A 15,037-nucleotide genomic window follows, 5' to 3' on the forward strand; every position below is an offset into this window, starting at 1 on the left:
GACCAGGCCTTGCCGCTTCTTGCTTCTTGTGACCTTGGACCCTTGGCTTTCTTGAGCCCCAGATCGTCTGACTACGTGAACCGAGATATTCCTGACCTTAGGACTGGACCTTGTGTACGGACTCTGCCTCCAGGCAAGTACTCCCTGAGATTCGGCTGGTTGGCTGCCTTCTCCCTCCACTGAGCTCTGCCGTGGCTGGCAGCAAAGGACTACGACAGTGGCAAAGAGACGGGATGACCCAGGAAATGTTTCTATCGATGTGAGTACCTTTTGATGATCCATGGAAGCTGCTGGGAGCTTTCACTGGTGTTGCCTCTAGCTGCGTGAAGGCTGCTTTGTGGAGTGCCCAGCTGGCACAAGTGGGCATATTTTGGAGTGCTCCATGCATTCTCTTCATCCGTCCAATGCTGTAGGCCTTTCCACATCCATGAGCCAAAACCAAACCATTTCCATATGCAGACACTTGTTTGCCAGATTGAGATGACTATCTATCTATCTATCTATCTATCTATCCATCTATCCCAATTTCATTCATCTCAAAAGCCCTAGGACCATATAGCATCTATTCAACACAAAAAAACAGCGCCCATTACCTGCTAGCCTGCTCCCTGAAATATCACTGGTTTGCTCATTTCTATATACAGTGGAACCTTGGCTCTCAAACTTAATCCGTTTCGGAAGTCTGTTCCAAAACCAAAGCGTTGCAAAACCAAGACGCGCTTTCCCATAGAAAGTTATTGCCAAATGCCAATATTAAGTTTGTTATGAATAAAAAAAGTCATTTTAAGTTAGAGCTTAATAATTATTTCACTATTGATATACGTCGTCTTAATTGTATTTCACTATTAATATACTTAATTGTATTTCAGTTCAACAATTACTTTGATAAAATACATATTTTGTTATGTGCCCATGGCTTTAGATACCTATTAGGTCCATAAATGACCATATAGCATCTATTCAACACAAAAAAGCGATGATTTGTTGTTGACAAAGGACAGCTGGACGTATAAAGGGCCCCATTACCTTCAGTAGCTTAGGGCCTCATCAAACCTAAATCTGGCCCTGAATGCGAGTGCACCAGTTTCTCCTTTGTGCCAGCTGTTTTGGCAGAGTATCTGTGCTAGAGAAATTGCTGGGTGCGCACTCAGATGCATATTTATTTTATTTATATCCTGCCCTATACCCGGTGGGGGGGGGGGTCCTCAGGGCGGTTCACAGAACAAGGGCGGTTCACATGCACACATGTGGGGAAACTCTAGGATTTTGTTCCTCTCCTTTGTAACAATGGGTTGCAGTCCTATTCATAGCAGACTCACTGAAATGAAGGAAACTTTGTCAATCATGTTCATTAACATCAACTGATCTACTTGAAGCACGATTAGCATGGGCTGGCTCCATCTATCTATGGATATTGCAGAGGTGGGCAGGGTCCAGGATAATCATAGAAAAACTTTGTATGTAATGGGGGAATTTATGTGCACAGCCCAAAGAGGTAGAGAAGAAAGATTATTTCATTGTGTGTATTGACTTTCCTATTGTAAGCTGTTTGGGGCCGATCTGGGGTGTGTATATAAAATAACGCCCAGGGGAAGGCGAGAGCGAAGAGGGGCGGATGGAGAGCCAGTCCCCGAGGGGGCGGGCAAGGCGCGCTCCCTCTGCGGCGCTGGGAAGGCCCTTCTTCCTGGGAGGGGAGGACCGGGGAGGAGAAGGAGGGAGCTGCGAGCCAAGGCAGGGGCGATCCCACCCACCCGCTCGCCCCACTGACTCCCGTCGGACAGCTGCTTCCTCTCGCCTGCTCGTGGGATCCTCCTGCCCCGGCGCGCCATAACGCACCATCGGCGGCGGCGGCGGCAGCAAGTCCGATCCTCGGCGGAGGAAGCCTCGGGAGAGCCGCTCGCTCCTGGCTTTTCCTCCGCAGCAGCAGCAGCAGCCAAAACTTCTCTCCAGCTCGGAAACCTTCCGCTCCGGCGACATGGGCAAAGCTATCGCCGCTTTCCGTGTCTTCGGGCTGATCCTGTTCGCCTCCGCGGTTTGGGGTAAGTGAGTTCGCTGTTGTTGTTTAGTTGTGTCTGACTCTTCGTGACCCCATGGACCAGAGCACGCCAGGCACTCCTGTCTTCCACTGCCTCCCACAGTTTGGTCAAACTCATGCTGGTAGCTTCAAGAACACTGTCCAACCATCTCGTCCTCTGTCGTCCCCTTCTCCTTGTGCCCTCCATCTTTCCCAACATCAGGGTCTTTTCCAGGGAGTCTTCTCTTCTCATGAGGTGGCCAAAGTATTGGAGTCTCAGCTTCAGGATCTGTCCTTCCAGTGAGCACTCAGGGCTGATTTCCTTCAGAATGGAGAGGTTTGATCTTCTTGCAGTCCATGGGACTCTCAAGAGTCTCCTCCAGCACCATAATTCAAAAGCGTCAATTCTTCAGCGATCAGCCTTCTCTATGGTCCAGCTCTCACTTCCATACATCACTACTGGGAAAACCATAGCTTTTACTATACGGACCTTTGTCGGCAAGGTGATGTCTCTGCTTTTTAAGATGCTGTCTAGGTCTGTCATTCCTTTTCTTCCAAGAAGCAGGCGTCTTTTAATTTCGTGGCTGCTGTCACCATCTGCAATGATCCTGGAGCCCAAGAAAGTAAAATCTCTCACTGCCTCCATTTCTTCCCCTTCTATTTGCCAGGAGGTGATGGGCCCAGTGGCCACGATCTTCGTTGTTGTTTTTTGATGTTGAGCTTCAGACCACATTTTGTGCCCCCCTCTTTCACCCTCATCAAAAGGTTCTTTAATTCCTCCTCACTTTCTGCCATCAAGGTTGTGTCATCTGCATATCTGAGGTTGTTGATATTTCTTCTGGCAATCTTAATTTGGGCTAGGGATTCATCCAGCCCAGCCTTTCGCATGATGAATTCTGCACATAAGTTAAATAAGCAGGGAGACAATATACAGCCTTGTCGTACTCCTTTCCCAATTTTGAACCAATCAGTTGTTCCATATCCAGTTCTAACTGTAGCTTCCTGTCCCACATAGAGATTTCTCAGGAGACAGATGAGGTGATCAGGCACTCCCATTTCTGTAAGAACTTGCCATAGTTTGAAGCAAGTTAGTTAGCGGCGTGAAAAAAAGGCGCATCTCTCCTCCGAGCTTTTCCACTGGCGAGCATCTCCCGTCTCTTTTCGCGCATCTCCTTCCCTAGAAATATTCCTAGTTTTAGACTCCTTTGCAAGCCGAGAAGGGAAACTTGGAAGGCGACTTTCCTTCAGGGAAACTTTGTGTGTGATCTTTTCAATTCTTTTCTTTGAATCACTGTTTGGAGCAAAGCAAGCCTTTGCAACTCCCTGTCTTAGGGAAAGGGTCGAATCTGGATCGACATGAGTGATTTGTTGGGAATAGGTTCTCCTCCTAGAGACGCGCTTCCTCACACCCCACCCCTCAGGGTCCAAGTTATTTTGGCGGCATCGGAATGCCAGGGAGGATTTAATTTAATCCGGATTTACCACCCTTCTTGCAGAAATAAGGTTGCTTCTGTTTGTTGAGCCGTCATCCGGATTCGTTCCGGGGATGTTATACGAGGTCGGTGCCAAGCAATTGTTATCCCACACTATTCCTTTGAGTTTCCCTGTCACTTTACTTAGTGCGGAAAAGTTTGATACAGTATTTTAGGAATGCAGGTTTCTTGCAGCTCGGACTCTACTTTCTAAGCGTGGGGCAAGCGCAAGTGTGAACGAGCCCTATAATTGCACAACCTGGAACTTGCCGGCATGCAATTAAATCCCACATGCAAAAGAGCAAGACTTGAATCAGTTTAAAAAAACTCTTGTCAATGGCGTTTGCCATATCTGATACCTTTTGCCATAACCCCTTTGAGGGTTTTCCCCCCAATCAAGCAGTGTATACATTTTATGACATATTTATTACATTTATAAATTATCTTCCAAGAAGTTCAAGATAGTGTACATGGTTCTCCTCCTCCCCGTTTCGTCCTCACAACAACCTTGTGAGGTAGGTTCAGCTGAGAAATGGCGACTGGACCAAGGTCACCCTATGTCTGAATGACCGTTTTGCAGTCCTAAGGTCCCGGCTGGAAGCACCTCTGTTTCTTTTGGCGCTATAAAGATTCATGCCGTCTGTGGAGCTATTAAGGCCAGTTATTGACTCGACACTCCCTGTCGTAACTTGCAACAATAATAATATTAATTTATTTTTTGTACGCCACCCATCTGACTGGGTTTCCCCAGTCACTCTGGGCAGCTTCCAACAAAGATTAAAAATACATTAAAATGTCACACATTAAAAAGTTCCCTGAACAGGGCTGCCTTCAGATGTCTTCTAAATGTCAGGTAGTTGTTCTTCTCTTTGACATCTGATGGGAGGGCGTTCCACAGGGCAGGTGCCACTACCGACAAGGCCTTCTGCCTGATTCCCTGTAACTTGGCTTCTCGCTGTGAGGGAATCGCCAGAAGGCCCTTGGCGCTGGACCTCAGCATCCGGGCAGAACGATGGGGGTGGAGACGCTCTTTCAGGTATACTGGGCTGAGGCTGTTTAGGGCTTTAAAGGTTAGCACCAACACTTCGCATTGTACTCGGAAACATACTAGGAGCCAATGTAAGTCTTTCAAGACCGGTGTTATGTGGTCTCAGCGGCCGCTCCCAGTCACCAGTCCAGCTGCTGCATTCTGGATTAGTTGTAGTTTCTGGGTCACCTTCAAAGGTAGCCCCACGTAGAGCGCATTGCAGTAGTCCAAGCGGGAAACTTTGAGTAGTCCAAGGCTCAGCATCCAGTCCACAGGCTCTTCCAGGCAACTGCCGTTCCATCCCATAATATCAGAGGAAGGATCCTCATGCAGAACAGCGCCCGCTTCTTTTCTCAAAACAATATAAAAGGTGACTCCAGGCAGGGGCGGCTTAATGGCACTTCCAGACTCTCTCTACTTTCGATATCGCATACCAGCCAACTGAGGTTGCGCAATTACAGGTGATGAGTAGGAAAAGTTGCACAACAAACCTGCTTCCCCCCAAAGACAAGACTTTTTGTGATAAAGAAAGTCATGGGGCAATGCCCTAGAAAGCATGATGCATCTTCTCACCAAAAATAATGAATGCTCGGTAAATAAGTTGTCAGGAAGTGACTAAATTTGCAAATGGGATGGCTAGAACAGGAGTCAGCAGACTTTTTCAGCAGGGGGCCGGTCCACTGTTCCTCAGATCTGGTCGAGGGCCGGACTATTTTTTGAAGAAAAAAAATGAATGAATTCCTATGCCCCACAAATAACCCAGAGATGCATTTTAAGTAACATTCTACTTATGTAAAAACACCAGGCAGGCCCCACAAATAACCCAGAGATGCATTTTAAGTAAAAGGACACATTTTACTTATGTAAAAACACCAGGCAAGGCCCCACAAATAACCCAGAGATGCATTTTAAATAAAAGGACACATTCTACTCATGTAAAAACACCAGGCAAGGCCCCACAAATAACCCAGAGATGCATTTTAAATAAAAGGACACATTCTACTCATGTAAAAACACGCTGATTTCCGGACTGTCCGCGGGCCGGATTTAAAAGGTGATTGGGTCGGATCTGGCCCCCGGGCCTTAGTTTGCCTACCCATGGGCTAGAATATCACCAGCTCTTTGAGACTTTCAAACAAGACAAAAATAACGGATTTAACAATGAGCCCTCAAAATTAGAAAAGGAATTGTTAAGTAATAATACCAAAATCATTTCCAGACTGTACTGACTGCTCCTTGACTGGGATGTCAAGGAGGAGGAGGTGAAGGCGGTTATGATTAAATGGGCGCAAGACATCGGACGCACCATCATGATGAGTGAATGGGAAACCCTTTGGAAAACTAACATGAATTTTACGGCATGTTATGCCATTAAAGAAAACATGATGAAAATGCAGTGTAGTGTGGTGGAGTCTCCTTCTTTGGAGGTCTTTAAGCAGAGGCTTGACAACCATATGTCAGGAGTGCTCTGATGGTGTTTCCTGCTTGGCAGGGGGTTGGACTCGATGGCCCTTGTGGTCTCTTCCAACTCTATGATTCTATGATTAGATGGTACCTTACACCATCAAAACTCTCCAAGATATATAAAAATATTTCAGACAAATGCTGGCCGTGTGGAGAAACAAAAGGAGATATGTACCATATATGGTGGACATGCCAAAAAATTAAAGAGTTCTGGAACGTCATTTATGATGAGATGAAAAAGATCTTTAAATTAACATTCTCAAAGAAGCCAGAAGCATTTCCACTTGGAATTGTAGGCAGTGATATCCCAAAAAAAATTATATGCGACAGCCGCTGCCCGGTTATCAATTGCATCAAACTGGAAAGGGGAAAAAGTACCAACAGTAAGGGAATGGCAGAATAAGTTACTAGACTATGCAGAAATGTCTCAATTGACAAATAGATTAAGGGGAAATACAAAACAATCTTTCACACAAAAATGGGATATGTTCAAGAAATACCTACAAAAATATAATAACGACATAACATCTATGGCAGCGTTTGAGTGACCCTTGTGTAAATTAAACATTGATAAATAAGCAAAAATGGTACAATATGTTATAAGAAAGTATTAGAAAATATATTAAGAGTAAGGTAATAAGTACATTCAGTGTTGTAAATGTAAAGTACATCGGGAAACGACATAGTTTAGTTTTTTGTATTCTACTTTGGTTTATTTTTGTTTAGTTAGAAAGTATAAGAAAAGAACACGTATAAGTACAAGTTTAAATCAATAACAGTATAATTATTTAAGGTTGTTGTTGTTCTTAGTTTTACCTTTTCTTTGTACGTTCTATTTAAGATTGTGTATGATATCCTTGGATGCCAATTAATAATAATAATAATAAATTTGCAAATGGGTTGTTGAGATACAGCAAGCCAGCAGCTTGCAAGCATTTAACTTGTGTGCGTTCAGCTTTCCATGCTTGGCAATTAAAAAAATTAAAAGAGCTGGGAGCTATAGCTCTTGTGAGGAGGTAAACTACAGTTCCCGGGTTTATTTGCTTTAAATGTTGGAGGCGTTTGTTCTGATGGTCCCATCCCCAAATTTGGTCTCTTCCCTGCTGAAACATGGGCATGCTGTTCACATGCCAATATTCCTTACACCCACTCACTGCCTCCACCCCTGCCAAATACTTTAATCTCATTCTATTCCTGTGGTAATTTCTGGAGCTACATTCAGTGGCGTAGCGTGGGGGGTGCAGGGGGGGCCGGCCGCACCAGGCGCAACATCTGGGGGGTAGGGTTAGGGGGCGCAAATCCACAGGTTAGGGGGTGGAAATTATTTGCCTTGCCCCGGGTGCTGACAACCCACGCTACGCCACTGGCTACATTTGTTTTATGGCTCTGTGAAACCTTGACCTTGGCACTGGTTTACCTCCAGAGATCTAGCCCCTCTCCTGGAATTCTGAGAGCATGCTGAGATTCTCCTTTCCCTAATACAATATAGCCAGGTATTGATTTTAGGTTTGCAGAGAGATGGAGTGACCGCCTTTTCCCATAGGACATTCATAGTTCATTTCCCCACCCCTATTGTGTCCTGGGCAGAGTACGTGCGTGTTAACCGGTTTGGCAAATTCTGATAATTCTTCCAAAGGAAGTCTTGATTCATTCCCTTTGACCTGAGCAAATAGTTAACAGAAGTGTTGTCTAGACGGACAGGAAAGTGAATTAGGACAATGTGGGTGGGAATTGAGCGTGGAAACAGAATTGCATTTCGTAATGACTGTTATTTATTTATTGAATTTATACACTGCTCTATAGCTGGAGGTCTCAGGGTGGTTCACAGAACAGATCACAATATTTTAAATCAAAAGAAGAACAATACCCCCCCCCCCGAAAAGAGCCACATTTTAAAAGGGCATAGGATGGCCACCATGTAAACCAAAGGCCTGGTTAAAAAGGAATGTTTTTGCCTGGCGCCTAAAGGTGTATAATGAAAGCGCCAGGCAAACCTCCCTGGGGAGAGCATTCCACAGATGGGGAGCCACTGCAGAGATGGCCCCGTTCTCGTGTTGCCACCCTCCGCAGCTCTCAAGGAGGAGGCGCACGAAGGAGGGACTCAGAAGATGATCTCAGGGTCCAGGTAGGTTCATATGGAAAGAAGCGGTCCTTGAGGTATTGTGTTCCTGAGCCATTTAAGGCTTTGTAGGTCAAAACCAGCACTTTGAATTGGGCCCGGAAACTAATTGGTAGCCAGTGCAGTAAGACCAGGAGCGGTGTAATATGCTCAAACCCACTTGCTCCGGTGAGCAACCTGGCCACTGAATTCTGCACTAGCTGAAGTTTCTTTCTCCCCCCACCCCTTAGGAGACCTTTATTTATTTATTTATTTTTGGAAATTAAACAAAACATATTATCTTAAAACATATCATCCTTAATTCCCCCATTTCCCCCTCCCCTCCCTCCCATAAAACAACCCCCCCTCCCTGCCCCCCCAACTTCCCTCAGTTCCAATCTCTGATTTCTCTATAAACACTATTCTCTGCATGTTACAGAGTTGTATAAATCCTTAATTTGTCTAACTGGTTATTATCAATGAAAAGTTTGTGAGTGTTTATTCAAAACCTGCCAAGGAGTCCAATTCACTTTGTTGCATCTTTAGATACTTTGTAAAATATTCCCATTCCTTTTTAAAGTCACAGTTATCCTTGTCAATTTATGTGTCAATCTTGCCAGTTCTGCATAGTCCATCAGTTTCTCTTGCCATTATTTTTTGGTCGAAATTTCCTCAGTCTTCCATCCTTGTGCTATTAAGACGCTCGCCGCTGTTGTCGCATACATGAAGATATTTTTCAACTTCTTTGGCAGGTCTTTCCCCACAATCCCTAACAAAAATGCTTCAGGTTTCTAAACAAATGTTAGATGGAACATTTTCTTCAATTCATTGTATATCATTTCCCAAAATTTCTTAATTTCATTGCAATCCCACCACATGTGGTAAAATGACCCCTCCTTTTTCTTATGCTTCCAACACAATTTTGAGCTAGTTTTATACATTTTCCCTAACTGCACTGGTGTCGTATACCATCTGTACATCATCTTCATATACAGTGGTACCACAAGTTACATACGCTTCAGGTTACAGACTCCGCTAACCCAGAAATAGTACCTCAGGTTAAGAACTTTGCTTCAGGATGAGAACAGAAATCGTGCTGCGGCAGCATGGCAGCAGTGAGAGGCCCCATTAGCTAAAGTGGTACCTCAGGTTAAGAACAGTTTCAGGTTAAGAACGGACCTCCAGAACGAATTACGTACTTACCGTATTTTTAGCCCCATAGGACGCACCGGCCCATAGGACGCACCAAGTTTTTTTGGGGGGAAATAAAGGGAAAAAAATATTCCCCCCCCCAGGCGCTTGTGGGGCCGGCAGCAGGGAGAAGCGCTCTTCTCCCCGCCACCCGCCTGCAGACCAGGTCCGGGGACAACGGGAAGACGCGCTGCGCCTCCCAGCTGTCCCCGGAGCTTGCGGGGCTGGCGGCGGGGAGAAGCATGCGTCTCCCCACTGTCAGCCTCCAAACACATCGGGAGACAGTGGGATGGCAGCGTTCTGCCTCCCCGCTGTCCCCCGACCTTGTGGGGCTGGCGCTGCGGCTCTCCTGAAGCCTGGAGAGCAATAGGGGTTGGTGCGCACCGATGCCTCTCGCTCTCCAGGCTTCAGCGAAAGCCTGCATTCGCCCCATAGGACGCACACACATTTCCCCTTCATTTTTGGAGGGGAAAAAGTGCGCCCTATAGGGCGAAAAATACGGTAACCCGAGGTACCACTGTACTTTACATTTCTTTGGGGGCTCAAACAGAGAAAGGTCTTTGCAGCCATCTTGATCCTTTTATCCAGAGACTCTGGGGAATGAACCTGAGAGCTTATGCAGCCAAATCTTGTGTTTCTAACTCTTAAGCTTCCAAATGGCGCACAGGAAAAGATTTAAGCCATCCTGCCACTTGCGTCCATCTAATGAAGTGAAGTAAAAGAACAGCTACGGAAACATCAACAGGCCACACGTCTTCTGCCTCGTCCCTGTGTTTCTGTACAAACAGCTGCGTACAGAAACATACAGTGCCCTGCACTGGAGATCACTTCAGCTAATAAGAACATTCCATTCCTTTTTATTGGTGCCTGAGTGCAAGTGGGATCGACAACAGTGTGTTGTAATACAGTATATCCTCGCTTCCTAGTAAGAGAGCTCGTGTTGAGAATATCAGCCAGTCAGCCATGCTCCTGTTCAGGATACCCTAAGCTGTAAGAAGCTCAATCAGGCCAATTATCTATCCCCCTCCTGCCGCCTCCTCACTTTAGTATATTTGTGATGGTTCTCCTCAATTGACTCTCAACATTTCAGGACTCATGAGAAGCCATCAAGCATCCTTTTGTGTTCTGTATTAGTGGGTGTTGGGGCCTTTTGAATTACTGTATTTTTCGCTCTATAAGACGCACCAGACCACAAGACGCACCTAGTTTTGGGAGGAGGAAAACAAGAAAAAAAATATTCTGAACAAAATAGTGGATGTATGATTTTTGTGGTTCATGCTGTGGCCACAGACATGTGATCTGATGGTGAATTTGGGGTGACTCAATGCAAAGATCCATGTGGATCTGTGCTTTGTAACTACATTTTTGCACCATTGCAGCCCCAGGAAACAGTGGATGCGTGATTTTTTTGGTGTGGCTCCTTCCAAAACTTACCCTATTTTTCGCTCTATAAGACGCACCAGACCACAAGACGCACCTAGTTTTGGGAGGAGGAAAACAAGAAAAAAAATATTGTGAATCGCAGAAGCCAGAACAGCAAGAGGGATCGCTGCGCAGTGAAAGCAGCAATCCCTCTTGCTGTTCTGGCTTCTGTGATAGCTGCGCAGCCTGTATTCGCTCCATAAGACGCACACACATTCCCCCTTACTTTTTAGGAGGGAAAAAGTGAGTCTTATAGAGCAAAAAATACGGTATATAAAAAAAGTATTGTGCCTCTGCCTGCCTTGGTGTTGAGTGCCTTCCTGACTCCCATTTTATTGGCACACACTACCTGAACTTGCTGTTTGTGGGACAGATTATCATATGATTCTTGAGGCCACATTAGCTGTGACAGACACACGTCTCTCTTCATACGCCTTCCCTGCTCATGTATCTAGCAACGAGTAGGATATATCAGAACTGGGGATGGAGGGAAGTGGCTGGAGGAAGTGACAGCAAAGTGTGTGGTGGTGGTGGTGGTGATGGACAACATCTCTTGTATGTTGTCTTTGTAAGTAAAATCCTTCCCCTCTACTTTATCGGACCCTCCAAGTGTCCCTGTTTTCCAGGGACAGTCTGAGATTTACAGAAGCTGCCCAGGTTTCTGATTTGATCTCAGATTGTCCCACTTTTCCTTAGGGCACTGTAATGGTTCTAGGGGTTGCTCGTGCGTAAGCTTGTCCCAACGTCTGGCTGGGTTGCCTGAGTGAACCTTTCCTGTCCGGGCAGCCACTCGCCCGTGACCGTCTCAATCGCTGGCAGAATCCGTCAGTGGGCGTTTCTCAAACTTCTTCCAGCAAAGAAGTTCTTTGACGCCAAGTCTCCACCTACTTTCCCTGCGCGGAAGCCTTCTGTGCAAGGAGGGCGTGGGCAGCGGAGGACCCCTTCTCTCCCCGCTGGTCCCCGGCAAGGAGTCATGGGACCGCCTCGCCGATTCCCCCATCTCCCCCCCTTCTCCACTGGAGCTACGCTGATTCTCTCCCCCAGAAGATGGGCTGCCCCTCCCACTCCTGGGACGCTCTCTGGGATCCCTTCGGAGCTTGCTCTCTCCCTCGGACACTGATGGCAGTTCCCTGACAGGCACCTTTATTTTCATCGGATAAATGTTGTAGGATACAGTCATTCCTCTTGTTACGTTTGCTTCAGGTTGAATCTTTTCAGGTTGCATTCCGCAGTGACCCAGAAGTAATGGAACGAGTTACTTCCGGGTTTCGCCGCTCGCGCATGCGCAGACGCGGCAAGTCGCTACCCGCAGACGTGCAGATGCGGGTTGTGTTCTGCTCATGATGCGAACGGGGCTCCGGAACGGATCCCGTTCACATCCAGAGGTACCACTGTATATGGAGTTTTGTGACCACCCAGCCAAGGAGGTAACTATACAACCTTTGGAAGACATCGGAAGGCAGCCCTGTATAGGGAAGTCCCCCCCCCCCCAATGTTTAATGTTTCATTATGTTTTTTATATATATGTTGGAAGCTGCCCAGAGTGGCTGGGGCAACCCAGTCAGATAGGCGGGGTATAAATAATATAATTATTACGGCATTGGCCCAAATATAAGCCGCACCTGAATATAAGCCACACCTTTCAAGGGGGGGGGGGTTTAAAAAAAGACAATACCTGAATATAAACCGCTCCCTTAAAATTCCGCAGGCACTCACACCCGTTCTGTTTTACCGTATGTCTGTTTCAGCAGCGATATCGTCAAAGCCAGTTTTTGTAAGGTCACGAATTTTAGCCGCACTTTAGCGTTTCACGGTCGGAATTTGTGGAAAAATGTGAGGCTTATATTCAGGCCAATACGGTATTAATATTATAGAATAGGACGTCCCTGTTTTCATCACAGAAATGTTGGAGGGTGTGCTTTATGTGTCAGTGAGCTGGACGGTTGAATCAGGATGGGCCTTTCCACATCTATTTTGGACCAGTCACATGTTTATTTAGCTGGACCTCTTCGCTCTGAATACTTATTGTTTCCTCCATGCATTTGTTCAGTCATTCGTTCATATGGCACAATCTCTTTGGATTTTCCCTTATCTTATTGTTCCGGTGCTGTGCTTTGTATTATGCACAACATGGGCAGAAAGGGCAGCAAAGGGAGAATGGGGCATCATGGCAAACCAGAGCCAAGATAAATTGCGCAGGGGAAATCCGCTCCACTTAGCAGGGGGAAGAGTTGCGGTGGACAACGTGGCCACCAACTCCCCTCCAGGGGCGGGGGACTGGGAGCCAGTGTTGTGTAGTGGTTAAGAGCAGTGGACTCGTAATCTGGTGAACTGGGTTCGATTCCCCACTCTTCCACATGCAGCTGCTGGGTGACTTTGGGCTATTCACACTTCTGTGATGTCTCTCAGCCCCACTCACCTCACAGAGTGTTTGCTGTGAGGGAGGAAAGGTAAGGAGATTGTGAGTCACTTTGAGACTCCTTAGGGTACTGATAAAGCGGGGTATCAAATCTAAAATCCAAATCCAAACCCAGAGGCTCCCTGTCATGCCATCACCCAGCCAGCCAATCCGCTGGCTGGGAAGGTGTGGCCAGGCCCCATTTAAACAAAGCCGTGAGCCAGAGAGCTTTCTTTCTCGGCTCGCTTCCTCAAACTCCCACCTGCCCTCCCTAATTTGCAGGCTTTGACATTGGCGTTGCTATGGGGTTGGTCGCCACTGAGGGGCCTGGTAGGAATTTTTCCACTTGGCAGATGTGCAAGGGCCATTTGGTTTTCACGTACCTCGTAGCAATTGTCACAACTTTGTAAGATTTGGCTGTTAGGCATTGGTTGATCTTATGATGGAGGAGGGGAGGTGTGGCCATCACCTGCCCCTCCAAGCTTAAGGGTATTCCTTTGAAGGAATCCGGGGGTGTGGATCTTGTCCGAAGTCCGGGACTGGGCTAGGGCCATGACACAACCCCGTCAGGAACCCTGGGGGAGTTTGAGTTGGTTTGCATCAGCGGACTCCCCCTATCAGTGGTTGAAGAAGAAGAAGAAGAAGAAGAAGAAGAGGAAGAGGAGGAGGAGTTTGGACTTGATATCCCACCTTTCGCTCTCCTTAAGGAGTCTCAAAGTGGCTAACAATCTCCTTTCCCTTCCTCCCCCACAACAAACACTCTGTGAGGTGAGTGAGGCTTAGAGACTTCAGAGAAGTGTGACTAGCCAATGTCACCCAGCAGCTGCATGTGGAGGAGCAGGGAATCAAACCTGGTTCACCAGATTACGAGTCCACCGCTCTTAACCACTACACCATTCTGGCTCTCCCTTACCGGACTCCCCGCATGACGGGCGGGAGTCAGATATAGTTGGGTCAACTCCATTGCCTAAGCCAATACCACTCACATTCTGTAACCAATAAAGTTGTGGCCAAATTTTGCCCAATAACATTAACCTAATATCCGTGTCCTTGTGTCTCATTCAATGCCGAGGGGGTGGTTTCGGGGTCTCAACCCGCAACCGTGTTGCAGGTGTGATGCTTCCATATGGGCACTTCCGGGCTCTGTTTCTTGGGTGGGATTCAGTCACATGCCTGGAAATTCAGATTGTGCAATTAGAGTTGATTTGGAAGTCCTGCATGATAACGCTCACCCCACCCAACTGGACTTTTTGCAAGCAGGAAATGGTTAAGGCAATGGACTGGGAAGTCTGGAATAGCAGTTGCTTGATGCAACATTGTCTAATTAATGCTGAATAAGCCGGTCATTTGCAAGTGACCTTAGTCTTTTTAGAGTTTGTTGCTTTGCAGATTATCTTGGACTATGAATTAGCCCAGTCTGTGTGGATTCCCCACCCAGCACTGTTTTCTAGCCTTCTAATATCAGGGACAGGGAACAGTTGGCTCTGCATATGTTGCTGGACTACAACTCCCATGTGCCTCAGCAAACATGGCCAATGGTCAGGGATGCTGGAAACTGAAGTTCAGCTGAGGTTTGAATGGCCAAATGTTCCCCACTGCTGTTCTGTGTGATTATTTGCAAGACTGTACTCTAAACATTAGGGACGCGGGTGGCGCTGCGGGTTAAACCACAGAGCCTAGGACTTTCTGATCAGAAGGTCGGCAGTTTGAATCCCTGTGACGGGCTGAGCTCCCGTTGCTTGGTCCCTGCTCCTGCCAACCTAGCAGTTCGAAAGCACGTCAAAGTGCAAGTAGATAAATAGGTACCGCTCTGGTGGGAAGGTAAACGGCGTTTCCGTGCGCTGCTCTGGTTCGCCAGAAGTGGCTTAGTCATGCTGGCCACCTCACCTGGAAGCTGTATGCCGGCTCCCTCAGCCAGTAAAGCGAGATGAGCGCCGCAACCCCAGAGTCG

General features: G+C 46.9%; 1 protein-coding gene across 1 annotated transcript in view; it reads left to right on the plus strand.

Moving 5' to 3' along the window:
• Positions 1 to 1,594: 1,594 nt before the first annotated feature.
• ITGB3 (integrin subunit beta 3) overlaps positions 1,595 to 15,037 on the plus strand; it is a 63,835-nt gene continuing 50,392 nt past the window's right edge. Inside the window, exon 1 of the mRNA XM_083407647.1 lies at positions 1,595 to 2,039. Within this exon, the coding sequence (XP_083263773.1) occupies positions 1,976 to 2,039 (64 nt within the window). The 5' untranslated portion in view covers positions 1,595 to 1,975. The remainder of the gene's footprint in view (positions 2,040 to 15,037) is intronic.

The sequence above is a fragment of the Podarcis tiliguerta genome (assembly GCF_965153285.1).
Source record: "Podarcis tiliguerta genome assembly, chromosome: 13".
Taxonomy (NCBI): Eukaryota; Metazoa; Chordata; class Lepidosauria; order Squamata; family Lacertidae; genus Podarcis; species Podarcis tiliguerta.